This window comes from Uloborus diversus, chromosome 2, assembly GCF_026930045.1.
Source record: "Uloborus diversus isolate 005 chromosome 2, Udiv.v.3.1, whole genome shotgun sequence".
Classification (NCBI taxonomy): domain Eukaryota; kingdom Metazoa; phylum Arthropoda; class Arachnida; order Araneae; family Uloboridae; genus Uloborus; species Uloborus diversus.
This window is the reverse complement of record NC_072732.1, coordinates 26143833-26171066: the sequence shown is the minus strand read 5'-3', so window position 1 is coordinate 26171066 and position 27234 is coordinate 26143833. Positions and strand designations below refer to the sequence as shown.

General features: G+C 34.6%; 1 protein-coding gene across 1 annotated transcript in view; it reads left to right on the top strand.

Annotated features, from left to right (window-relative positions):
* The window catches only part of LOC129216918 (ER membrane protein complex subunit 10-like), a 32734-nt gene extending 12325 nt beyond the window's left edge, over positions 1 to 20409 (top strand). Inside the window, exons 5-8 of the mRNA XM_054851135.1 lie at positions 203 to 295; positions 3260 to 3441; positions 8797 to 8893; positions 20073 to 20409. Coding sequence (XP_054707110.1) covers positions 203 to 295; positions 3260 to 3441; positions 8797 to 8893; positions 20073 to 20153 — 453 coding nt within the window. The 3' untranslated portion in view covers positions 20154 to 20409. The remainder of the gene's footprint in view (positions 1 to 202; positions 296 to 3259; positions 3442 to 8796; positions 8894 to 20072) is intronic.
* The last annotated feature ends 6825 nt before the right edge of the window (positions 20410 to 27234 follow it).

The window sequence follows — 27234 nt, the reverse complement described above, 5'->3', positions numbered from 1 at the left end:
TAATGGGTGGTAATTTACTGAAGAACACTTTTGTTTGATTTGACTTAAATGATCGTTCAGGTAAAACGTAATTTTTTATGCAATTTTTTACTCTACGTTCTAATGTTTTGAAAATTGAATATACAGTTATTTTGACAGTATTTTGTTGCTAACAACTTTTAGGAAAATTTTATTTTTAACTATGTTTCATTTATTTTGCTAGAAACTTGCTGTGACTGATGATATATATAGAATCAAAATTTCCACCAAAGCTGACGATCCTGATAGTAGTTCAGTTTCCTCATTCACAAAAGCTGTAAGTTGTGTTTTTTTCCTGAAATTGTAGTTTTTTCTCTAAATATTTTGAAAATATAAATTACATTGTATGGATAATATTGTATGGAAATAGTTAAGTTTGTGCAGTTTTAAATTCCAGTTAACAAGCTCTTATGATGTGAAGGTTTCATAATATTATTTATAAAAAAATAATTTTGAAGGATGAAAAATTTGTTTCTTTACTTTTAATGATCACATTTGGATAATGAACCGAAACTGTCTCAAAACTCAACTGAATGTTGCAGAGAACTAATAAACCCTCTTTGAAGAATAAGATTCCTTAAATTTTGAAGATTTTTTTTGGAATGCCTAGCCCTTGTGCTTTTAAATTTGAGGAGATGCTTTATCTCCTGCAAAACCTTCTCTGAAAAATGGTCATTTTGATTTTTAATCAGGTAATGCAAACATTTTTTTAAATTTGCACTATTCGAATGACGAATGCACATTTGGGTGTCCTGTCCATGTACTGGGAAAAAAAAAATTGGTTGGAGATAACCAGTAGTGAACCTCTCCTCTGTCTTGGGGCAAGAGATGGTACTAGTTGCCCTGGTAGTTGCTGCAATACAGCATGATTCAGAAAATAAATTTCAACGAAAGCCTACCTAGGATGTTATCTTTAAATGTGTTTTACTCAAAACTTTAAAATGTCCACTTACATCCGTTTGCTTCTCACTGCCTCATATTTGCTTAACAAATCACATAAGTCTAGTACTTTCACTTGGTCTACCAATTTTTAACTCTCAGCCCTTATCTTAATATATAAAAATCAATGTCCTGAGATAATATATATACATATATATATACATATATATATATATATATATCAACGCACAGCCGAAACCGCTGAAGCTTCAGACTTGAAATTTGGCAGGCATGTCCGCATGATTACGAAAGTAACCACTAAGAAAGGATTTTTCGAAATCTCAATTAGTTCGGGAGAAATTAATTAAAACCTCTTAATTTCTGAGAAATTAAAACCTGTCATTGAATTCAAATCCCTTATTTTCGAAGGCTTTCCTCCATTCAAATCATTATTCAGTACTTCATCTCAACTTTTGGTCGATAGCGAACTATAAATTTGATATTGTTTTTGTTTCTCACGTGGTTCTTCGAGGCTTTTCTCAAGTCAAATCATAATGTTTCTGTCTTTTGCTTTCGTTTCTTCAAAACTAGAAACGAAGTTTTTAAGAACATCATCACAGGCGAACTATCCTTTTGAATTTAGAAGAGTGCAGTTTCCTGTTTGCTTTGCAATAACCATTAATAAGTCACAAGGACAGACATTAAAAGTAGCAGGGATCGATTTAAGAGAAGACTTTTTTTCACATGGCCAATGTTATGTAGCTTGCTCCAAAGTCAGTTCATCAAGCAGCTTAATAATTTTAGTACCAGAAAAAAAAAAAACTAAAAATGTTGTATACAAAGAAGTTCTTGCTTAAACATAGGTATATCAATAAAATGTGGATGGCCTGTGTTCGCAAAGATAATCAATACTTTAAAAGGATCGTTAATAGCAGTTAAAGATCGGTTTAGGACAAAGGCATATATGTAAGAAGTTCAGGGGCCACGGGATCCTCCCCAAATTAAAAAAAGTTATAGGTAATAAGTAATTATTATAGGAGATTTTCGAAACTAGGTGCACCAAGCACTGTTAACCCCTGCTAATTCCATTACCCGAGCAATGCCGGGTACGGGAATGCTAGTTAATTTATATATGTACTAGTGGCACCCCCACGGCTTTGCCCGTAGTAGAAAATTAAAAGGTCATTGGTTCGCCTTGTATATTAACAAATAATGGAGGATGAATTTCTCGCCAATTGGTTATGTTAAATGGCTCGCCCATGGCTCATAACGGTTCCCCGTTATGATGATTTCGTAATTTACTATTCTACGTTGTGATCATTTGCTCGGAAAAAGTTTCTTAAAATTAGAATATAGAAAGAACAAAATCGAATTTTTGAAAAATTGCTTCGAGGTGCACACCCCCATGCTACAAACTAACTTTGTGCCAAATTTCATGAAAATCGGCCGAACGGTTTAGGCGCTATGCGCGTCACAGACATTCTACAGACATCCTACAGACATCCAGACATCCTCCGGACAGAGAGACTTTCTGCTTTATTATTAGTAAAGAAGATGAAGTTATAAGTAAAATTTAGTCCAAAAAATTGAGTGACTGTATAATTCCCCATATTTCACTATTCCAAAATGAATTTTTACTCTTCTAAAAAATGTTGAAGAGCATTTTTGCCCTGAAAAATCCTTAGCCATATTTCTGGTCCTCTAAATTGTTTGCTACCATTATGTCAGGTAAAATCACTCAGAGGTGTTCCCATAGGATATACTCCATATACAACCTATACTCTCAAACATTTTTGAGACATATTATGTATATAATTGCGTACACATATTGGACATAATGGATTACTGGGAGCAAGGGCGGACCCAGAATTTTTTCAAGGGAGGGGCGATTGATTTTTATTACATACATTTTACTATGTATACTGATTTTAAAATATTGATCACAAAAATTTTTGACTTTCATTCCGAAACAGTTCCGGGATATGGTCATAACCCCCCCCCCCCCTTCTCCCAACATCAATGAAACTCGCCTAAATTTGTGTTTTTTGAACTTCATTTTCGATAAATTACTGGTGAAGTGTCCCTCAAGGGAGGGGCGATCGCCCCCATCGCCCCTCCCTTGTATCCGCCCCTGACTGGGAGTATACCCTCAGAAAAATTGATAGGAACACCACTGAAATCACTGCCTTAAAATCTCAAAGTGTGCGGCAAATAGGTTTTGTAAATTTCTCTCACATTTCACAATATTAGTTATGCAATATGCAAACCGCTTGTAAGAATTTAAGTAAATGTTTTTTGTTTTATTTTTCAGTTTGTTTGCAATGAATACTGCTCTTCATTTACCCCTGTTGTTTATTTGTAGTGTGCAGTCTATGAATCAAGTCTCACTGATGTTTTAACTGTTGCTCTGGACCAAAGTGGAGTACCGGTAGGAGTAGGAATATCAGCATCCCCACCTTATTGTTATGGAAGTTCACCAAGTAGTTCAAGAATAACTTCATTTAACACCACTGTCAACGTAGTTTCTCTAGTAAATGCTCCAGTGTATGTTTTGTAAATATTCAAATGATCCTTTTTTACCCAATTAAGATGCATGTTTGTGTAAGCAAGTCGTAAAGTTCTTGGGAAAATATAGTGAAACCTGAAATCTTGAATCTAAAGGGGGGGGGGGGATTGAGATGGAGTGCTTTCAAAGTTTTGAAAAAAATTTAAAATCCAATCCGACTGCTATATGCATATGAAATAAATTCAGTAGAACTTCCTTAATGAACACACATTGTGTGGCAGCAGCAGGGCCGGATTTGGAAGTGTGGAGGCCCCTAATCAGGGTTCGAAAAGATCATCATATTTTCGAAAATATCCAATACTTTGATATATATCCGAATATTTTGATACATATATGTATATATTCGATATTTTCAATCAGCACTTTAATAGTAAATACATCCTGAAGTTACTGCTACTTATAATTTTATTTTTATAATTTTATTATTATAATTTATAGACTTAAAATTACTGTTTCTTATTTATATCTAAACATACATTTCATTTTAAAGGTTATGTACTTTTTAGGTTATTTTCATATGATATTTAGAAATACATTCTTTGTAGAAATACAAAAAAAAAAAAATGTCTGGGAGAAAAAAACGTAAAATTTGCTGACCCGTGAAAGTTAGGACATTTTGTAGAAATTTTACTGAGGGGACCCCTTTGTTGTGGAGGCCCCGGGGCAGTGGCCCCGCCTGCCCTCCTCTAAATCCGGCCCTGGGCAGCAGATTTTGATTTCCTTGCAATAAAAACCAACTTTGAACATGTTAGATGGACTGAGAAGATTTCCAATCAATACTTTTAGTCCATCTAATGCAAAGATTTTAAGAGATCACAGTCCTTACTTGAATGGGGAGGCTTAGGAATTGTCCGTATTCTAATTCATATTTTCACTAAGTTTCTATTTACTTACTTTATACAGGCCTGAGTGTTGCACATGTGCCATCTGACTTCATTGTTTTTCTTCTCAGAGAATGACACAATGTTCGAGAAAGCCCATTCAATACCAGGCTACACGTTCCAAAATAAAACATTTTAAAGTGATAAAACGTATTAGAAGAATTGAAATTAAACAGTTGGGTGGTGGGGAAAGCAGTGTATGTTGGTTTTCAACAATTTCTTTTTCAGCATAAAAGTGATGAATATAGTCCAGAGAATGAATCACCTCTGTTTTTAGTTCGTTTAATATTTAGTTCGTAAAATGTGCTAATTGGCATTGGCCCTGTAAACAAAGAGTTCATAATCTATGGAAGGAAGTTCTATTTTGCAAACCTGCATCGAAGCTTCCTTGCAACAGGAAATGAAGAAACGAATGGAAAAACGTTGTATGTTGCTCACCGTGGCCTGTTTAGTATATTGCCAGTTTCGTTTTGGCTGTACAGGGTTCGTACTTAATTTCAGAAATAAAATGAAGGAGTTTTGAAGGAGTAAAAGGAGATTTTGAAGGAGTACTAATGGGCTGTCCTTAAATGATGTTGCACTTTTTTTTCAGCATGTTTGACTTTGACCCCCTTCTGCCTTCGTCACAAAGTGCCACACTTCATCTTTCTCTTGTCACATGTAATATTTTGTATAAACATTTCATGAATGTCACAATTTCATGAACCCGTCTCCCCCTCAAGGCATGACATCACTTGTGGGCAACCCATTTTACAATATCATAACTGCGATTTGCTAAACATTTTTTTTAATAGAATCACTTAATATAGTACATCTGCTTATGTATCTTTAAATGTTTAAATAATAATTAGACAAACTGACTTTTGTTGCTGAGAGTGTGGTGGAGAAAAAAGCAATAATCATAAAACTTGAAAAAATAACCAAGTACCACTTAAGCAGGTTTTACTTCACGTATGAAATGTCTTAGCCATCTAATAATATTCTCACCTTCACCTTTTAGGACTTTTATGACCAATTTGTTAATCACATCTTGATGAAAAAAAATAAATGTACGAACTTACTACATTAAAATTGCTCTTATACCTTCGCCTTTGTGACGAAGTTAAGTTGTTGATCGAAGTGTTTTAAATTACTGTCATAGAGAAAGATTATGTAGTGTTGAACAAAAAAAGAAGGAGTTTTGAAGGAGTTAAAACCAAAATGAAGGAGTTTGAAGGACCCTTCGAAAAAAAATTCTTAAATGAAGGAGTATTGGAGGAGTTTTGATGGAGCGTACGAACCCTGCTGTAGTGAAACAGAGTTCGTACACTCCTCCAATACTCCTTCATTTAGGAAAAATTTTTGAAGGGCCCTTCAAACTCCTTCATTTTGGTTTTAACTCCTTCAAAACTCCTTCTTTTTTAGATCAGGACTACATAATCGTCCTTTATGACAATAATTTAAAATACTTCAATCGACAACTTAACTTTCTCACAGGAGCGAAGGTATAAGAGCGATTTTAATGTAGTAATTTGATATTTTTTTTCCGTAAAGATGTGATTTACAAATTGGTTATAGAAGTCATAAAAGTTGAATAAGAAAATATTATTTGATGACTAAGACATTTCATAACTGAATTAAATCATGCTTAAATGGTGCTTGGCTATTTTGTCAAATATTATAATTATTGCTTTTAACTCCGCACACCCTCAGTAGCAAAAGTCAGTTTGTTCAATACTTAAGTATTAAAAAATACATTAGTAGATGTGCTATATTAAGTGATTTTGTTAAAAAAAGCAATTGTTTAGTAAATTGCAGTTTTGACATTGTCAAAAGTCATCCACAAGGGATCTCATGCCTAGAGGGGAGACAGGCTCATGAAATTGTGAGAAGGGAAAGAGAGGGTGCCAAATGTGGTATCACAGTTATTATAACAATTTTTTTATGAAAAATAAGGCATGTGACAAGGGAAGAAGAAAGGTAAAGTGTGACGAAGGGGAAAGGGGTTCAAATCGGTTGAAAAACAAGTGACAAAATTTATAAGGATAGCTCAGAATTACTCCTTCAAAATCTCATTTTACTCCTTCAAAACTCCTCCAAAATTCCTTCATTAAATTTCTGAAATTGAGTACGAACCTAGCAAAGTTGTCGTTTTCAACATACAGTCAAACCTTGATATCTCGAACCTCCTTATCTCGAAACCCTTGATTTCTCGAAAAAAAAAATTTCCCCAGCATTTTCTGTAAAACTCCTATGTATTTTTTATAGTTATTTCGAAATTTACTTTTCAAAACCCTTGATATGTCGAAATATTTGCGTAGAAGCAAGTTTCAATAGTCGTTTTTCTCTGGCAACTTATGTAGTAAAACCAGTTCCAAGGACGTTTTTCATCCCTTTTCTTGGAAATTTTGTGAATAGAGGATTGGGGCAAGATAATAGGGGAGTGTTGGTATGACGGGGGTGCTGTGTTTCCCCCAGAGTTTAGAATCTTTGTGCATTTGTTGTCCACTTTGAGGAAAGGTTGTCAACTTTTCTTCCGTCAGTTTTCAAGTGAAAACGGAAAATGTGTTCCTCATTTTCATCATTTTGCTTTTTTAACTCCAACAAAACGGCTGCTGATAACTTTTTGTGAATGTGGGGTTACTGGTTGAAGATAAAATTAGAATTTTTAAATTTTTAGGTGAAAAAAACCAAGTTGAAATTGTTGTTCATTTCAAAATCTCATCTTGTGCACTTTCGACAATTAGAAAATTTCAAATCTAGTAAAATATTGAAGATTACTTTATTGATCGTAATTCGAAGTGGTCCCATAGTACATATATAAATGCATATTGCGTATGTGTGTGTAATTGTGAGAGTTACTAGCATAATTATTTTAAAACCTTGGTAACTCAAAAACTCGATATCTCGAATTTTTTTCCCGTCCCGAGAGATTTGAGATATCGAGGTTGTACTGTATGACGTTTTGCCCACCACCCATTCAGTTACACACGGTTCCAGAACTTTTTGTTCAGTTTAAAGGGAATTTTTCACCAAGCCTCAAATATTTTGCCCATATGAGAAGATCCTCTGATTCGTTAAACTGGCATTTGTAATTTACACATTATGTAACAAAAATCATGCCAATTTATTAATAAATAGCATTAATGGTACTAATCAGATTCAACCCATTTAAATCAAAATGTTCATTAGGGTCATTCTCCAGAAAACGTACCTTTTGAACAGAAATATTTTACAATTTTGAAACCTTTTGTTTTCTTTTTTTATTTCATTCTTACATAAAAATGTTACCAACTAGAAGTAACCATAAACAATTTCCCAGCTATGTTCCAATTATTTTACTCATAAATAAAAAAAAATTAAAAATGCCTTATTCACAGAAATAAAAAAAAGAAAAAACTTTTAATATTTAAAAATCGAGGCAAGTTTAATATCAAAGTAGAAATTTTGTTAATTGTGCAAACAATCAGCTGTTTTAATGATTAGTGGGAATATAATATTAAGCTCTCTTAATTAAAGTAAGGCTTAATTAAAGTTTCAAATGTATGTTAAAAAATAGTATTTAGTAAATTTGAGGATATACTGGCAATTTATGATTTTGGTAGAATGCTTATTATTGATGTATTTCCCCTCCATCATTTATTTTCACCTCAGAAATAATGATTTTTATAAGGTCTGTCACAAAGGGTGAGGAATTTTCCATTAATATAGGCCTAATAGATACATTTTTCAGGGGAAATTTTTTTTCTTTGTAGCTACAATATGCACATGTTAAGCATATGAAAACATGTTCACTTCTTTTTTTATATTAATTTACATCCCTGAAATTCAAGTTCATGGAGGGGAGAAGTTAGAATAACCACACTACATTTTTAATGTAAAATCTATCTTGTTTTTGACAAAAATCTCACAACTTCAACTATGACTGAAAATAAACAATGAGGCTCTCTTGTATCATGGAAAATAAAATTTGATGTCATTACTGCCACGTGTTAATGAGGAATGGCATTTTGTGTTTTAGGTAACAAAGGTGAGAATTTATTGCGCAACATGACTCCTTTTCCTACTAAAACGAACTAAAACACAATCTTAAAAAAAATAAATATACTTAAACGATTAGTATTTGAGACACTTGTCAAAGGAATAATAAATAAATAAATACATACTTTTAATTAAACAAGTTATTAAGCAACATAAACAGTCACACCAGGTGTGTGAAATGCCACGGAGGTGAGAATTCACAGGTTGTGAGCCAAAAATATACTAAACTAAAAATTATTATTAAAAAATTGTTGGCAGGGTTAAATAGATATATTTTTGATGAAATTAAGCATTGTTAAATGAATTTTTCCTTAATTTTTTTTCTGTAAAAGGTGTGTGACAGAAAAGTTACATTTTTTGAAGAATGACCCATATATTAGTATCCTATTATCATAGTTATGCTGTTGCTGAATTGTATTCTTTATGCCATAGCCCTGATACACTAACATATATTCAAAGACTTGAACAGGAAAAAGCTGAGAAAGCAAGAGGAGAACAAGGAGATAATAGATCATTTTTTGCTAAATATGTAAGTATGTCTTCTATTGATTGAGCATCCCTTAGAATTTTGAATGTTTTTTAAATCTTGGAATAGAGTCATTTCTCTCAAATCTACTAACTTAAAATGTTCATTGGTTATCATATTTAAAAGTAAGGCTTGCAGTTGGGTGTTAAGTTTAAATTGGTCATGACAGTAACAGTGTAGATTTTTTTTTTTGATAAATATGAATGATGCTGTGAATTAATAGTGAAAAGATTTTAGCACACTATAAATGATGAGATGTATATATTGCTGAGCATTGTATAACATCTAACAAGAACTAACAACAGTCACTAACAGGAACTTCTAGCAGAGAGTAGACTGTTTACAAAATGTTAAAATAATCTATAAGTTTAAGTGCAGGACATTTGAAATAGAACTCCTCTATTTTGAAATGACATAACAGCAAAACCATGTGAGATAGAAAGGTGAAACAAGTTGTACATTGCACCAGGGCTCTGGAATTTTTTATGCATCAGTTTTCAAAAATAGTTCAAAAATTCATAGAGCGCTATAGTCAAATGTTTTATAATTAGTGTATGAAAGTGCTTATTGAACAAAGGTCAAATCTCATTGTGGTGTGTTCAATATGGCCACCTTTCACCTCAGTAATATAACCATTCAATAGCATAATGTTATAGCTATGAAAGGTAGCCATATTGAACCAATGGGTTCGATGAGGGCACTGAAATTCCCTGTTCAATAAGCACACTTTCATACACTAATTAAAAAACATTTGACTACAGCGCTCTCTGATGCCCAATTTTTGAACTATTTTTGAAAACCTGTGTATATACCATGTTTCGCCTTTCTATCTCACACGGTTTTGCTGTTAAGTCATTTCAAAATAGAGGAGTCCTTTTTGAAACACCCTATATTAATGTGTACAAGAAGCTTGCTGCATAAAATAATTTAACCATAAACATTTTAATATGTGTATTTATGTGTAATTTTCTGGGAGAGAGGGGGGAGGCATTATGTTACAAGATGTGTAAAATCCATTAATCTATAAAATCCACACAACTCCTGACAGGGCCGGACTAATACTCTGTCAATCCATGCCTCAGCACAGAGTAAAAAATTTGAGTTTGGTTCAAACAGATGAAAAGTTCAAGTAGAGAGAGAGAAATGAGATTTAAATGATTGTAATGAAAAGTCACACCAGAGGTTGTTAAATGGTTGAAGGGAAAAAACGAAGGTTAAAACAAGAATTCTGCGGGAGATTAATGAGGCACGATATCTAAAATAAAACGAAGTAGAAAAAATGACCATAGTTATCACACAAAAGTAAAAAATAAAATAATAAATAAATAGAAACACCTACGTCCAAAACAATGAAATATTCTACTGGAGCTGTAAGCGTTTGAATTCAAACATGTTAAAATGTAAGGTAAGGATGAAATTTTAATGTTTGCATTTTTAGGGCTTTAATTTCCAAACAGTTGTTTTCAAAACTTTAATTTGGAAAATTTTCCGAGGCAGTCTCCTCGAATCTTACCCCAGGGCCGGATTTAGGGGAAGCAGGGCTACTGCCCCGGGGCCTCCACAACAAAGGGGTCCCCACAATAAAATTTTTACAAAATATCCTATCTTTCACGGATCAAAAAAATCGAAAATATCGGATATATACATATATATCAAAGTATTCCGATATATATCAAAGTATCAGATATTTTCGAAAATATGATGATCTTTTCAAACCCTGATTAGGGCCTCCACTCCTTTGTTGCCCTGGGTCCTCCACACTTCCAAATCCAGCCCTGTCTTATCCCTTTCCCTAAAGTCATCAAAGATTACTTACATTTTGCATAGTTATAATTTCCATTTTGAAAAGTTTTCGTGGAAGCTCTTTCTAACCTTCCCTTTCCACCATCAAAAATCAACTTTTGTTCAAACAATTTCAATTTTGAAAAATTCCGAGTTGAGAGGCACTTAACTCTCCTCGTCCTAACATCCCAAAGATTGTCTAAAACTGCTATTTTGGAAATTAAACTTCTGACAATCTACTATGGAGAATTCTCCAATCCTATTCGTTCTCTTAAGCTGACTTAGAATTACATATTTTGGACGGAAAATTAATGGGACGAAAAATGTATTAGGGGATGATCCCAGACCGCATCCCGTTCCCTTACTTCAACAAAGGTTGCCTGCCGACTGAGCGTTTTAACGTTTAGGCGTTGGCATCTTACGCCTGAAGACACAGGTCGACACACCTGGTTTCAAATCGATGAATTTTCAAGGTGCATAAAATAGACAGCACCCGTGTCGTATGATTTTGTGGCATGTAAAAGATCCCTCGATTATTCGTTTGGCTTGAAGTACTCTTGGAAAAAGAATTTCCAGCTCAGTTTTGCATCATCAGAGCCCAGGTGCCTCCATCTGATATGGAAACTGTGCATCGATATTATCGTGGCACGCAGGGCCGATCCTAGCAGGTGTGCAGAGTGTGCACCGCACAAGGGCGGCCAAAGCTAGGGGCGGCAACAGGCCGCATCATATAGTTCTTTTAATCAAGCAAAATTCCTCAAGAATATATCACAAGATGACATAACAAGTGGAATTAATGTGCTCAATTTTAAATGCTCAGTTATCAAAGTAAGTGCCAATTTTCCAACAGCATAGCATATTAAGAAAAATGGAATGTTAAGAGAACATTGTGTTGCTCCATTATCCATTAAATATTAACTCTTTATGCATGCTTCATTTGGTTGCAAAAATTGTGACAGAACTGGTAATCAGGCATGGATACAGGAGAGGGGCAATGACGAAAATCCCCCCCCCCCTCCGAAGCATGAAAGGGTGCCTTCTATAGGCCACTAATGCTTCACCCAGCCTCCCAATTTTTATTGACCCTAAACAATGAAGACATATTTTGTGTAAAAAAAAATATGCTGATAGGATACTCTCGCAAATATTTCAAATAAGAAATTCTGTGTTCAGCAGTCGTGGAGACTGGAGAGGAGAGACAATGGAAAATTGCGACTCCCCTGAGAGTCAAACATGTATAATCAACGAACTAAAATTTTTAATTTTTCCCCTTTACAGCAATTTTTTCTAATTAAAATCACGAATGAACTGCCCGGTTTCGGATCAGGCAGGTGGACAGGACCTGTGCTCCGGGTTACAAATTTTGAGTGTGGCTCCAAAACGAAGATCCAAAAGAATGCCTTGACGAGACTAAAGAAGGCTTCAAACTGCGTTTTTAGGACTTTAATTTCGGAAAATTTCGCTGGTTGAACCACCGATTTTAAGGATCCAATTAAGTCTCTTATTCACCCTTTCTTCCCTAATGTAATCAAACATAGCCTAAAAATGATGGCTCCAAAATGTCTTTTCCGGAGACAGCCCTCCTAACGTCATCAAAAATTGCTCAATGGCACTTTTCGAATTTCTTTTTCGAAATGTTTGCGGTAAAGGGCCCTGAAATCCATTCCCTAACATTACTATCAAAGGTAGTCTGAATTAGCGTCTCTAGAGAGGCCCCCAATCCCATCCCCTCTCACTTAACGTATTCAAAAACAAACTGAAATTGCGTTTTTCAATCATCAGTTTCGAAGAACTTTGGGGGAAATAACCCGGATCCCCCTTTTCTCCAACGTAATCACTATAGCTCAAAATTTCGTTTTTAGACGGTTCCGTGGAGCCACCAAACCCTTCCTGCCTAAATTAGCTTGAAATTGACTTCAGTTTCAAAAAACAATTCGTGAGGGCACACTGAACCCCCGCTCGCTCTTTGTCCCATCGTTATCAAGCAATGCCTAAAATATGATTTTGGGACTTCCATTTCTAAAAAATTCCGAATGGCTTATGTAAATTTCCATGGCTCTAGGGCATCCGGCATCCCCCATCAATCGCCGAGGTGAGGTGGAGTAAAGTCTTAAGTTGTATTTTTCAGATATTAATATCGAAAAATATTCAGAAAGATCCGCTGAATCTTCCCGGTTTAATTAAAGTTCCTAAAGATAGCACAAAATTGTGCTTTTTAGAGCCCCAAAATCCTTTCTTCACAAAAATAACCTAAAATTGATTTTAATTTCGAAAAATATTTCAGTTCGGAATATTTTCCCATTTCCCCTATCGTGTCCAAATCTAGCCAAAAATGTATTTTTGAAACAATAGTGCCAATAAATCACCAGAAGAAATATGCCAGACCCCCTAACGTCACCAAAGACAGCATAAATTTGAGTTTTAAACATCAAATTCCAAAACTTTCGATAGGAGACGACAGAATCTTCCTCCCTCCAGCAATTTCAACAAAGATAACCCGAAATTGCCTGTTTAAAACTACTGTTTCAGAAAATTTTCGGGAAGAGCGCCGATCCTTCCTAAACTAAGGTCACAAAAAATAGCTGCAATTTGACATCAATTTTGAAGGAAATTTAGGAAAGAACTCCAACATTACTTTCCCCTCAAGGTTCGAAAAATTTCCTAAAATTTCAATTTTTGACGTCAATATTGAAAATTTCTCCATGGACCTTGAATGTTCCCGACTCTTGTCCTTGCAAACAAACACAACCAAAGATTAACTACAGCTACTTTTCATACGCCAATTTCGTGTAATTTCTGGGGACGATCCCCCCTACCCTTCCTCTGATGTCACCAAAGACAGACTATAAAATGCGTTTTTACGACTAGTGAATTTCGGTACTTATTACTTTCTTCAAAGATATAAATTGTACCTAAGGCGTTTCTAACTTTTTACATCAATTCATCCTTCTGTTTTTTTTTTTTTTTCTTTTTTTAAATTAGAACTTGATACAGAAATTTGAAGAAAGATTTATGTGGGCGTTAAGTATTAGTCAAAACATGCAAATTGCTCTTCAGGGGCGGCGCATTAGGTCTTTGCACACGGGCGGCCGACACCCTAGGATCGGCCCTGGTGGCACGGAGCCACATGAAAGAATGGATGCTATATCGGGAGATCGCACTAGGTCTACAAAAGGGAAAGCCTCTAACACAGCCTCATTAGAAATAAACTAAAAAAAGACAAAGATTGCTAACAACTGCAGTTTTTTTTTTTCTTTTTTGGAAAATTTTCCTCTGATGCTTCTATAACCCCTTCCTCCCTTCCCTTTTTCAAATTTTGTTTACAGAATTAAAATTTTGAATCATTTAAAATTTTGTTTTGAGCCTTCAAGTTCGAAAAATTTCAAAGTAAGGTCTTCTTAACATTCCTTCTCTTCCTTATATTATTAAAGATTGTCTAAAATAGCATTTTTAGAGCTACTATTTAGAAAACTTTCCTGAGTGTAACCCCTCCCTATTTATTTACAAAATTTACCTATGACGCAATTTTCACATTGCTCTTTTTTTTGTTGAACAATCACGAATTGCTTATTGTTTTCACTTGACCTTTGAACAACTTCCGTCCTTTGATTTTATTTTTCTATTATGATGCAGGCGTCCCCGTGCCTCAGAATTGAATTAGTGAAACACCGTTTATAACTTTCTCTTTCATACGTTTTTATCAATTATATGTTTTTAAAATTGGTCCCTGCAGAGTCTAATGCAGATTAACCTATGCCTATTATATATTTTTTCACTTGTACTCTTTTTTCATGCAGTTTCTTCAAAAACGTATAAAAGGTGCTTCACTGTATTTATAAAAGACCTTATCGTCTTTACACAATATTTTTTTCGCGAAAAAAGTATCCAGCACATAGCATTCAGCACATAACAACCAGCCCCTGGCATTCATTTGAATTTTAACCCTCTGATGGTTCTGAGTCATGAGTAAGATGCGTGAAATTCTTCCCCATAAAATTTTTTTGGGGGGGAACTTGCCATGTAAATCAAGTGCGCTACCTTCTATCAATGCCTAGCTATCGCCCTGTGCTTGAGACCATTTGACAAAGAACATTTAGCATCAGAAAAATAAGTTTAAAATGCTTCTGAAACGTGCTCGCTAGGGCGTAATAAGACATCCAAAACCGTCAGTAAGTTAAAGTCTTAAATTCCAATTATAGTTGCGATAAGAGCCATTAATAGAAACAAGAAACCCAACGACTAGGGTCCTATCGCAATTCGTAATTGCAAAGAACATAATCTGATTTCAAGATCTCAAAATGCAAATTATTTTTGCACATAGAAAAAGGATTAGTAATATGTGTGCTACACATAAGCATAATTCTACTAATTCCAGATTCCACATAAATAACACAAGTCTTCTAATTTGTGTGCTCATATTTTAGTAAGGACTCCCACTTATTAAACCAAACGTTAGATCCGCTCTCTCTCAGACCACTGTCTTATAAATAGAGAATTGGAAATCACAAGAATCAGAATCTGTTAACTGATTGGAAAATTATCACTAATGTATGCATTAATTGCCAAGTTACTTTGACAATTTTTTTTTGTGGTTGCCAAAAAATGTAAAAACGAGCATGTATTTACTTATTTGTTAGGGGGGGGGGGTCTTTATACGTGCCGTTCAAAAGGGGCTCAATTTTTCCCATTTGCACGGAGCGGATCAAAAGCTAAATCTGGCCCTGCTCCTTGCACCAAGATGTGTGGACTTGAGAGATTTGACTGCATTTCTAAATGTAGTGTATAGTAAACAAAAGCAGCTGTTTAGAATTTGGATAAAGTTGTGGGGAAACACTAGGACATTAAATGAAAATTTTATAATGAGGGGATACTCACAAGGATGAAAATCTTCCGCGGATCCGCGATTTTCCGCTTTTTGCATTTTTTTCAATTCCCGGCTGCCGAGCATTTTCAAGCGATTGATCGCGATCGCGTTCTTTCCGTCATGATTTTTGCTGTCTCACGTGTTCTGTCTAAGGTAGAAAGAAGAAAGGAACTTTGTTTCGTGACGTAGAAAGCGTCAGCGTTTATGCATTTCGAAATCCAATTGCATCCGCTTCCATAACACTCGCTCATTTTTGTCTACTATGCCATCCTATCACTTAAACCTTTATAACTTTGTGTAGACTACTATTTTCAACCCTTGTATGTATTTTATTTTTTACTGAAGACTTTTACGCTCATTGTTTTGCCACGTCCATTTCACAGCTACTTTCTAGCGATCGCGCAAATCCCCCTCACCTCCCTTCTGCCCCGACCTTTCCAACAGGACTCTTGCTGAGGCACATGTTCTTTCTTGAGTAGAAAGAAGTACTTTTTGCTGTTGGTGAAAGGAGTGAAGGGGGAAATGATGGAGAGTGCCGGTGTTGGGTGCAATCGTTAGATGTAGCTTTTGAAAGCCGATTGCATCTGCTTCTGTAACACTCTCTCATTTGTATCTGCTATGCCATTCTACTGCTTAGACATTAATACCTTTTTGTAGACTAATATTTTCAACCCTTCTTATACTTTATTTATTTATTTATTTATTTATTTATTTTTTATGAAGACTGCCATGCCCATTCAAAAATGTTTATCCTATTCCATTCGAGTTAATTTAAGCCAAAATCATTCTTCAAATCTAGTTTTAATGCTTATCAGGCTTACCAAAGATATAGCTCTTGAAGATCTTAAGAAATTCAAATTTATTTTAATTGTACTGTGCTATTTTATTATGACAGACATGTAAATATAGGAAGTTGAAGATGCTTATGTTCTCAAATCATGACATAGTGTTTCAAATTTTTTTATCAATTTAAAAATAATCATTTTTATTCTAGTGCCTAAAATGACCATCAAAGCTCAAAAAGTTTTAGATTGGGTTTAATTTCTTAATGATTTTTATAGAATATCTATACCCAGCTGCTCCACAAAATTTCAAAATGCTCCTCAAATTGCTTCTCCAAGGTTAGCCACACTGATAATGTCATTTTTTAATTATGGTGTCCAGTGATTCAGCTTGTATTAAGTGTTTAATTATATGGAAGTTTTATAGCATTAGATGTCAAATTTTAAAGTTTTAATTTCACCTGATTTGTGGGCTGTGGGAAATTGAAAGTGGTAAATGGAATTGATATATCTGTTGAAATCTTAAATAAATGCAAGCTTACTCTATTTATTCATTTGTTAGCATTTCTACTAGTAAAATAAAACATTTATCTATTAATATTTAAAAAACAGTACAGTATCAATATAATTTCGCATAATGTAAAAAATATGCACATACTCAAATTTTAAGTTTCGCAATTTTTCCTCTTTTTTGACTTCGGGCTGTTTTCATCCCTGTACTCAAAAGGTTGAAATAGTCAAATAATATTGCTGTCTTTATCCTCTTCCGAATTATTTCACATTTAAAGAAGAGTCTCCCTTCCACTTTCAAAAATGAATTCTTACCATGAAATGGGCCCTATTCACCTCAATCTGGCTACTGGTCCCTGTAGACTTATGAACTTTCTTTTGTTGTCTTATTTAATTTAAAGCAGTCCCTAATTTCTCATGGCAAAAGTGTCCATATGTTTTGATTCTTTTTTTTGTTGGGGGGGGGGGGTACGGAACAGGGAACCCCGCTCTGCTATGCCATCTGGGGCTTCCAGAGAACGGACCTTTCGGCCGGGGCCCCCTTACCCATAAGGGAACGAGATCTAAACCACTTATGGATTTTTTTAAATATTATTTACTAAAATATTTCTTTACTTTATGGTATTTTTAAAAAATGGCTTCAAATATTTACATGTCCCCCAAGAAGTTGGCTCAAGTGCACATGCCTAAGTCATGTATGAGCAAGATTCAAAAAAAGTAATCATCGTTTTTGAAAGAAAATATCTTTAATATGAAACATATCGTCGCCTTAGAGCAACAGGAAGATATCTTATCCCAGAAACAACACTATATCTTACTGCTGCTCTGAGGCGACAATATCTAACTTAGTGTATTATTTGAGTTTCACTTTTCTATATTGTGTCAATTAGCATTCCTTCATTTATTTAAATTTAGATCCATTAATAAAATACAATATTTAATCTCATAAAAGGACCTTCCACAGAAAAATTCTATGTATAAAAAAATTGCTGTAGTATGAGTATGTATGTGTGTGTGTATGTTCCTTATGCAGATCCACAGTTTACATCAGATATTTGTCAAATTTAGCACAGAGGTCCTTTGATGTTCAGAAATTCACATGGGGAAGGCAGCTGGTTGGAATTTTTACAAAATCCAAAGAGGTCTAAATTTAAATTTTGAGTCATTAAACTGCTCTTTTGTACCCATTGACTGAAAATTTCAGTCTATTTTATTAATTTTTTCTTTTAATTAGGCCTGTTTTTTGAACCCTCCTCACTTGGGTCACCTTTTGCTGTACAACATAGGCACAAACTAGGGGGGGGGGGAGCAAGTGCCCCCTACTTTTTTGACTTATAGGCAGAGTTATTATTTTGCCCCCCTAGTTTTTAAGCAAAAGATTTTTTTAAATTGTTTTTCAAACGATCTATATACCTTATTTTCAAATGATAATAAAATGTAATTCGTATATTACCGATGCAATTTTAATGAATAATATCAAAAAATTGTATCTTTGTAGTCAACCACCAATTAGTAATTTCAACCCATAATTTATCTGTTTTTAAACTGCAACACAGAGGCTCAATCAGAAACCCAGAAGAATCCCGTGTACCTGATCCCAAAGTGATGATGACCCCCCTCCCTCCCAATATATATAGGCCTAGTTTTCTAAAATCCTAGTTAACTAAAATCCTGTAATCCTAGTTTACTAAATTTAGGTAGTAAACTCGGATTACATGGCCAAAAAAAATGAGTGTTTTTGAGAAAGAGCGGAAATGTTGCTGCATTTCGGAAGTTTTTCTCAAAGCAAAATTTACTTTTAATAGTTTAACTGGCGATTACATGAATGAATTTACAACCATGTAATAGAAGGGTCAAAACAGATTAGTGGCGCAACCAGAAAGGGGGTCCACGGGGCTTGTCCCCCCCCCCCATGAAAATATGACCTTTCAATCATGTTTTTAAGACTTGAATTTCAGAAAGTATATGGGCAAAGGTCCCTATATCGCCCTTCTCCAATATCATAAGCTATTAGGTTTCTTAAACGACTTACAAAAATTTTAAGTGGAAAAGCCTCTGAATAGAAAACATTGCTTTAGTTTTTAGCACCTAAATTTTGAAAATTTTACCAGGGAAGAGTTTCAGGACCTTGTTCCCATAAAATCTTCAAGGTTTGTCTAAAATTGCGTTTTTGAAACTTTAATTTCGAAAACTTGCAGGGGTAAGGAGGAACTGATTTCAACCAAAAAAAAATCTATAGAGACAGTCCCTATGCTCCATCCCTTACCCTAACGTTGATAAATATGGCCTACAATCGCGTTTTTAAGGCTTCAATTGCTAGAAATTTTTGCTGAGACCCCTGTAAATTTTGTTCCCCTAACATCAGTGAACAAAGTGTAAAATTGCATTTCTAAAGCTACAAGTTTCAAAAATTTTCCAGGGAGAATCCCGCGGGCCCCCCTTTTCTATCAGATCAAAACATTTCTTCCCTTTTTTGATATGCTCCCCCCCCCCTCCCCCTAAAAACTTTTTTCTGGTGCGCCACTGAAATAGAATGTCTCTTGCATTATATATTTTAAATGGATGGCAGAATATGAATCAAATAAATTTCCCTTTAAGAAAAAGTCCCCCCCCCCCCACTTCAGGTGGCCAAGTTATGCCTCTGCTGTACAAACCCTGACAATGATCTAGTTAATTATAAAAACAGACCGTTTGCATCATTTTTCATTTTGAAATAGACTTTATTAGAGTCGGTGTTTGTTTTTGAAGTCGACTAGTTCATGCTTGATGTTTTTTGCATCGTCTAACTCTTATTTTTGAATTTTAAAAAAATGTCACTAAAAAAATCTGATTACATTTGTGAGAGCTCAGTTATGATCAAAGTTGCAGTGAAGCACCAAGCAGTGATGGGGTGACTTCCAATGAGCTAAGGAAAGAAGCTTTTGCCAAGAAGCGAAGAAGGCAGATTTGTGGTGGTGTTGGGGGGGGGGGCAGACCCTTAGTCTTGGGCTATATCACTTCTCTCTATTTGAGATCAATGTACATATGTATGTTTTTAAGAAATTCTATGTTTATTTATTGGGCAATGTTTTAATTTTCAATATGCATGTTTGAGACTGATGCCACATGTTTCTGTTTAATGTTTTCGCCGAATTTTCTAAAGGAGACCTTTTATATTTCTCGTTCGGATTTAATGTTATTAAAATTTATGTAAATAAACTGCTTGATGCTCAAATTTTATTGTATTTCTTTTTTTTATTTTCAGTGGATGTATATTGTTCCGTTTGTGATATTTTTGTTCATATCTGGAGCATCGGGACCCGAAGGGCAAGGTGCAGGACGCTGAAGTGAATTGTGCATTATTAGCAGATGCATTCACTATATTCAATATTGACTGGAAGCAATATGTTTAGTATTCTAAAACCGATTTCACTAAGCATATTCTTACATTTTTCTTTCGTATTGTGACGAATTCATTATAAATTATCGTATCATCACAAGAGATATGATCATTTGATATTGTTTGGAAATTTTGTTTTTGTATTTATGCAATAATAATAAAGTTTTGTTGTTTTCGATAGAAAAAAATTTTTTTTACAGAAAAACTGTCTTAAAGGATAAATTTATCTGTGGTTTTTAAGACAGGTGCACATTAGGGTTGATCACGCCAATCATTTCAAATTTTCCTTGGGGAGGAGGGGGGGTACTCGGGTGGAAAATATGTTCCAAATGGCACCAATGTCTGATACATCCTTATAAAAAGAACAAGTTCATGATTTTTGCGGCAAAAATGCGATTTTATTTCCCAAAAACATTCACTACTAGAAAATAAATAACTGGCATTCACTTTTTGTCATTCAAAGCCAAAAAATGAGCATATAAGTGAAAAAGATGGAACAAGAATCCTTCATTTTCTTCGTTTTCTCTGAAAATTATGTACTGTACTTTTAAGTTTCTATACTTTTGCATCCGGTAAATTTTTCAATTATTTTAAAAAAAAGGAAGTTATTTTATCCAATGCTACTTTAAATTGGCACATGTTAGTTTTTTTTTTTTTTCATTTTTTAAACAAAATTGAGAAGTACCAATAATTTAATAATATAGGTGTAGAAAAATGTCTTAAGAGTTCATAAAATTTTTCAAATTTATTTTGAAAAATAATGCATTTAAAGAAGTAAAACTTCTACCATGCTCGCATGTATCAATGTCTTTTGAAATATTAAAATGCATAGTTTTTAGCACATTATCTACTAGCTACCACCAGGAGTGGATACAAGGGGAGAGTCATGGAGTCATGACCCCCCCCCCCCCCCCGCCAAACCGTCAACAAATATATAAAGGTGACGGTGTTTGTTCCTTTTTTTGTACCTGATGGCCAGATGACCCCAGAGTACCTACAACTTTGAAACTTGGCACAAAATTGGAACGTACCATGGGGGTGTGCACCTTGAAGCCCAAATTCCAAATTTCTTATTAGTTTTTTCTTAATTCAATGTTTTAAGTGATTTTTAGCCCATTTTTGTGTTTACTTCATCACAGATAACAACCAATCGCGCCAGAAAATCATTTTTTGTACTATAGTGTATTGAATTGAATTTCAAATTTAATAACCGAAAAAATTTTGAAGATTGACCAATTTTTGAAAAAATCTTTATTTTGCGTTTTTTTCCGGGTTTACCTTTTTTCTAAACCTATCCCGCCAAAAAGTATGAGAGATTTCTTTTCTGAAAATTTAGTATGCGGTAGTCGAAGCATTTCTCCCTCTTCAGAAAAAAAAAAAGTTTTCAAAAATACGCGATAGTTTTTTTTTTACAATTTTTTTTTATGAAATTTTGAAAAACACTTAATTTTTTTATTTTTCCTGGGTTTAATTCTTTCTAAACTCATCCCACAAAAAGTTTGAGAGATTTCTTTCTGAAAATTTAGTATGTAGTTGTTAAAACATTTCACCTTCTTCATAATTTTTTTTTTTTTTTAGAAATATGCAATAGCTTTTTTTTTACAATTTTTTAAATTCAAAGTGATACTTTTTATCTTCTATCGTCGTTCCAATCAGGGGAAAAAAGCTTTCCTCCTTCTGTGAAGTCATTGTAGGGAGAAACTGACGTCATGCCTGGATTTCGTTTGGACACACACACGTTTCGCTGAATCCATTTTAGTGAGTTTTTTTTTTTTTTTTTTTTTTTGCAAACGCTACTTTTTGCACACTACGGGGAACAAGGAGAGAGCTTTTTTTTTTAAAGCTATTTAATTAAAAGAAAAAAGCGTACAGTTTTTTGAAAACTGGAGTTTGATCTAGAAAATATTTTACTCAAATTAATATTGATATAGAGAGGTATATATTGTTTAATACAGCCGCCAAGTTTATTCAAGCAGCCGCCGAAGGCGGGAACCTTTTCGTACAAAGGCGAACCAGCTGGTCGCCGCAGGCGGCTAGTATTGAATAAAATATAAATGATTTCAGTAGTCCTTTCACTTCATTAATTATTTTTTAAAGTAAATATTTGAAAGTACTTCGTTTCTTTGCTTATGAAATCAATTTGTAACGTTTAAGACGTAGTTGGTGCCTTATTTCGATTTGACCTTTTACCAATTTTACTTTTTTTATAGACACCAAAGCTGTTTCGGAAATTTTTCGCATCCAAAATTGCAGTTTCGTTCATAGGGGGAAGAGGTCATTCTTAAGCATGACCCCTCCCCAGTAAAATTACCATATTATCTACCGGCTTCCCATTTCGTTTGTAAGAAAGTTCTTCTGGTGCCAGGAGAAATTTGAACTAATCAAGAATGACAAAGTCAGCAAAAAACCTGGGTACTTCAAAAAAAAAAAAACATGGACCTAGGGTATTTTCTTTAAAAGTAAACCTGAAACATACCAGTTAACTTTTCTTGGTGGTGGGACGGGGGGGGGGGGGGGAAGGGGAGCTGCCCTACGCTTTGTGGGAGTTCTTCTGAGAAGTTAGAGACCAAATGGATCCATAGACTTCTTGTTATGTCTTTTCTTTCTTTCTTTTTTTTTTTTGGTATTTCTTTGTTTATATGTTAATCTGTTGTGGTGTCAGAATTGTCTTTTGTACCCGCCATCGGAAATTTAAAAAACAAAAACAAAAAGCTCAGATAAATTGACACACGCATAATAATACACTCAGTCAATTACTACACTATCATCAATAATTGGACTTAATCTGAGAACTTTAGCACATTGTGTTTTCTACTTTGATCTCTCAAACCAGAACTGTACCACCTTTCGATAATGGGGTTGTTTCCTTCAGTCAAATGTACTACTTTTAGTCACTGAAATTGATAGAATGAGTAAAAAAATAACATGGACCCAGAAAATACTTTCATTTTCCCAACAGTTATTTTTTAATTAATTTTTTTAAATGTCCGATTTTGAAAGCAAGGCGTGGTCTTTATGACGTCACAAATGATGCACTTTGGCGCATCTTTCTACCACGTTTCCATGTTATGATAATCAAGAAGCAAATTAAATATTGCGCTCTACGCTTGCTATCAACCATATCGTTGCCAATACACGTGAATATAGATGCGAATTAAATATTTTTCTCCGTGAATGGCAACACTGAATGGAATTTCATCATTTGTGATGTCACACGACAGAAACGTAAACAATAAAAGCTCACCGATTTAAGTAATTTTTTAAAAATATTTAACTTGAGCAAATTATTTAAAAAATGGTTAGATCCTATATTTTTAAGCATGCTCTTTCAGATAAAAATACTTTTAAAATTTTGGGAACGAAGTGGTTGACTAGAGTGGTTGTAACTTTCAAAAAAAACGTAACATTTCTGCGTCCTGACACTATGTGTATTAACAACGGGAGAGGCTGCCTGAAAATGGGGCGTACGGCAGTAGCGTAACTTGAAATATTCGGGCCCCCAGCAAAATCTGATTTTGGGCCCCCTACTAAAAATTGTATTAATCTACATTCAGGGGTGCCCACCCCCTAAATATCGCGAAGACTTCCCCCAAAAGCAAGAATCCATCCCCCCCCCCCAAAAAAAAAAGTGTTGGAATAAGGAAGGCTCGGGGTCTTTCGTCGTACAGTTTTTGAAAGTGAAGTTTTAAAAACGCAATTGTAAGCAATTTTTGGTAACGCAGTGAAAAGGGGTCAATAACTCTCTTCCTGCAATATTTTGGTATTGCAGTTCGAGAACCGCAATTTTAAAAAACCTTTAATGATTTTAAAACAACGGTTTTCGGGAGCTATCCCCGGAAATTCTTCGAAATTGAACTTCTAAAAATGCAATAGGCCACCTTTGATGACGTTAGGTGAAAAGATGAGTTTCAGAAATCGGCCCCAGAGTTTTCCGAATTTCCAAAATAGTGATTTTAAATGTTCTCCAGCGATGTTAGGAGTATGGGAGGTTTAGGAGCCTTACCTGTAATTCCGTAAGCTTTTACACACGTGATTGGGAGTCCCCTTTTGGAGAAGATACAGGGACTGTTCCGAAAATCTCTCGATATTGAAGTTCCAAAAACGTAATTTTAGATACCTTTGTTAATGAAAGGGAGGGGGGGGAGGGTTCCGCGGGATCTGCCCCAGAAGTTTTTCGAAATGGAACTCTTAAAAACGCAACAGGGCCGGACTAATACTCCGTCAGTCCGTGTCCCTGCACGGAATAAAATATTTGAGGGGCGCAAAATTGCCAAATCAAAATGAGAGAAATATTGCGACCGAGCGGTTAAAAAAAATGGTTCCCTGGAAAACATTCTGACGCCATCTTCAAATGAAGGCGATCTGCGATATCCCCCACAAGTTTAAAGTAAAAGGTTTTAGTTCTTGTCTAACGTTAACTAAGTAGAAACTTTAAATCATTTTAAACGAAGGGGAATCATCACCAGCAGGGACGCCCTCCAAGTTAAAATTTTTGAGAGGGGAGAAATCCTCAAATAGCAAAACGGGGCTCCAAATTTTGTAGAATGATAAAATACGGATTTGCACACAAATGTACTTACATCTACTAAATAGTTACATTTAGGCATTTAAGTATTTCAATTATGTCTCCGAATTTTCAGAACCGTGAGCCAAATTTTGCCGAATCATGAATTTTTTGGGAGATTACAGTGACCTCTTATCTCAATGCCCCCAAACATCTTAGTCCAATCCAATAGATTTTTGTAATGTAGCGAAGGGAAACCCTGCACGGCGTTAAAGATGAAAAGAAAAAAAGGACAAAAGTTTTTTTTCGTTAAAATTTCAGAAGAAAATGCAAATTAAAAAATAAATATATTTAGTGAAACATCTAAACCAACTAAGAGCCGCTGAGATGAACGTTTTAAACAGGAAAGAAAATACGCAACTGTAAAAGGATTGATTTTCGCGAACCGTTAATTTTCGTGAAAATGAAGATAACGGTGATTTTACGAGCTGAAAAATTCGCGAATTTTGTATGTACCGAAAGGTGAAAATCCGACGAAAAAAGAGTTCGAGAGGTTTCAATTTTCGTAATTACGACGATGTCACGAAAATCACGAAAATTAAGGCCATGCGAAAATAAGTGCTTTTATCTTTTATAACTGCTCAAATCAGTGCATTACAGAAACTCATGGCAAGCTTTAGACTAAAAAATGTATTAATTTATGAATAAGCAAGATAGCTTCTGGGGAGCTAATGCTTTTTTTCTTTCTGTTTTTCTTACTTTCATTTTTCCCCCCTTACTATGAAGATTTTGCAGAAGATTCCAGAGGCACGATATTTAAAACAAAATAAAGTGGAAAAAGTAACTATAGTTATTACACAAAAGTCAAAAATAAAATAAAATAATAAATAAATAAAAACACCTCAGTCCAAAGCTATGAAATATTTGACTGGGGCTTTAGGCGTTTGAATTTCAAACATATTAAAATGCAAGGGAAGGATGAAAATTAAAAATTTTAATATTTGCTTTTTTAGGGCTCTAATTTCGAAAGAGTTCTAAGGGAAAGTCGTAAAAACCTGATCCCTATGATATCATCGAAGATTGTCCACAATTGCGTTTTCAGAACTTTAATTTTGAAAAATTTCCGAGATGGTGAGCTAAATCTCATCCCTTCCCAAAACACCATCAAAAAATTGCTTACAATTGTGTAGTTATGATTTCAATTTTGAACCGCGGAAGCATTTCCGAACCTCCCCAACCCATCATTAAAGATCAAATATTGTTTAAACGATTTCAGATTCGAAAAAATTCTGAGAGGAGAGCCACTTAATTCTCCTCATCCACACATTTTGAAGATCGTCTAAAACTGCAATTTTGGAAATTAAACTTCCGACAATTTTCTATGGAAAATTCTCCAATCCCATTCCTTTTCTCTTAGGGCAAACAAAGATGACCTACAATTTCGTAATTTGGACGAAAAATGTATGGTGGATGATCTCAGACACCATACCGTTCCTTTACTTCAACAAAAGTTGCCTGCCGACCGAGTGGTGTAGTGGTTAGGCGTTGCATCTAACGCCAGAAGACGCAGGCTCAAACCGGGCTCCAATCGGTGGATTTTGAAGATACAGAAACTAGACAGCGACAGGACCCTATGATTATATAAAAGATCCCTCGATTATTCGCTTGGCTTGAAGTACTCTCGGAAAAATTAAAATTCCTAGCTCAGATTCGCATCATAAGAGCCCTCTTCATTTGATAAGAAAACTCGGCTTCGATATTCTCGTGGCATCTGCCGATAGCTGTGTTACATTAAAGAATGCCCATTAGTACAGAATAAAAAAAGAAAGATTGCTAACAACTGCAAGTTTTATTTATTTTTATTTATTTTTTGGAACATTTTCCTGCCTAGACATTTAAACAACCCCTTCTTCCCTTCCCTTTTTTAAATTTCGTTCAAAGAACTAAAATTTCGAATTGCTTAAAATTTCGTTTTGCCGTTTTGAGCCTTCAATTTTGAAAAAATCTGAAGTAAAGTCCCGTTAACATTCCTTCTCTTCCTAATATCATAACACAATGTTTATATTGCTTTTTTTTTAAATCTATATAAATTATCACAAATTACATATTGTTTTTACTTGAGCGTTGAACGACGTCCGTTCTTTGATTTTATTTTTCTATGCTTATAATGCCGGCGTCCACGAGCCTAGGAATCAAATTATTTATAAACGACCTTCTCGTAATATTTTTAATGCAAAAACAGTATCCAACACGCAGCACATAAAATCCAGCATCGGGCCTCTGGCATTTATTTAAATTTTAATGTCTTGAATTCAAATTATAGTTGCGATAAAAGCCATTAGTAGAAACAAGAAACCCAACGAGTAGGGTCCTATCGCTATTCGGGATTGCGAAAAACATAACTGGTTTCAAGATCTCAAAATTTAAACTATATTATCTTTTTTTTTTCACATAGAAAGAAGATTTGTAATATGCATGCAGCACATGAGCATAATTTTAGACTAATTCTAGATTCCACATAGA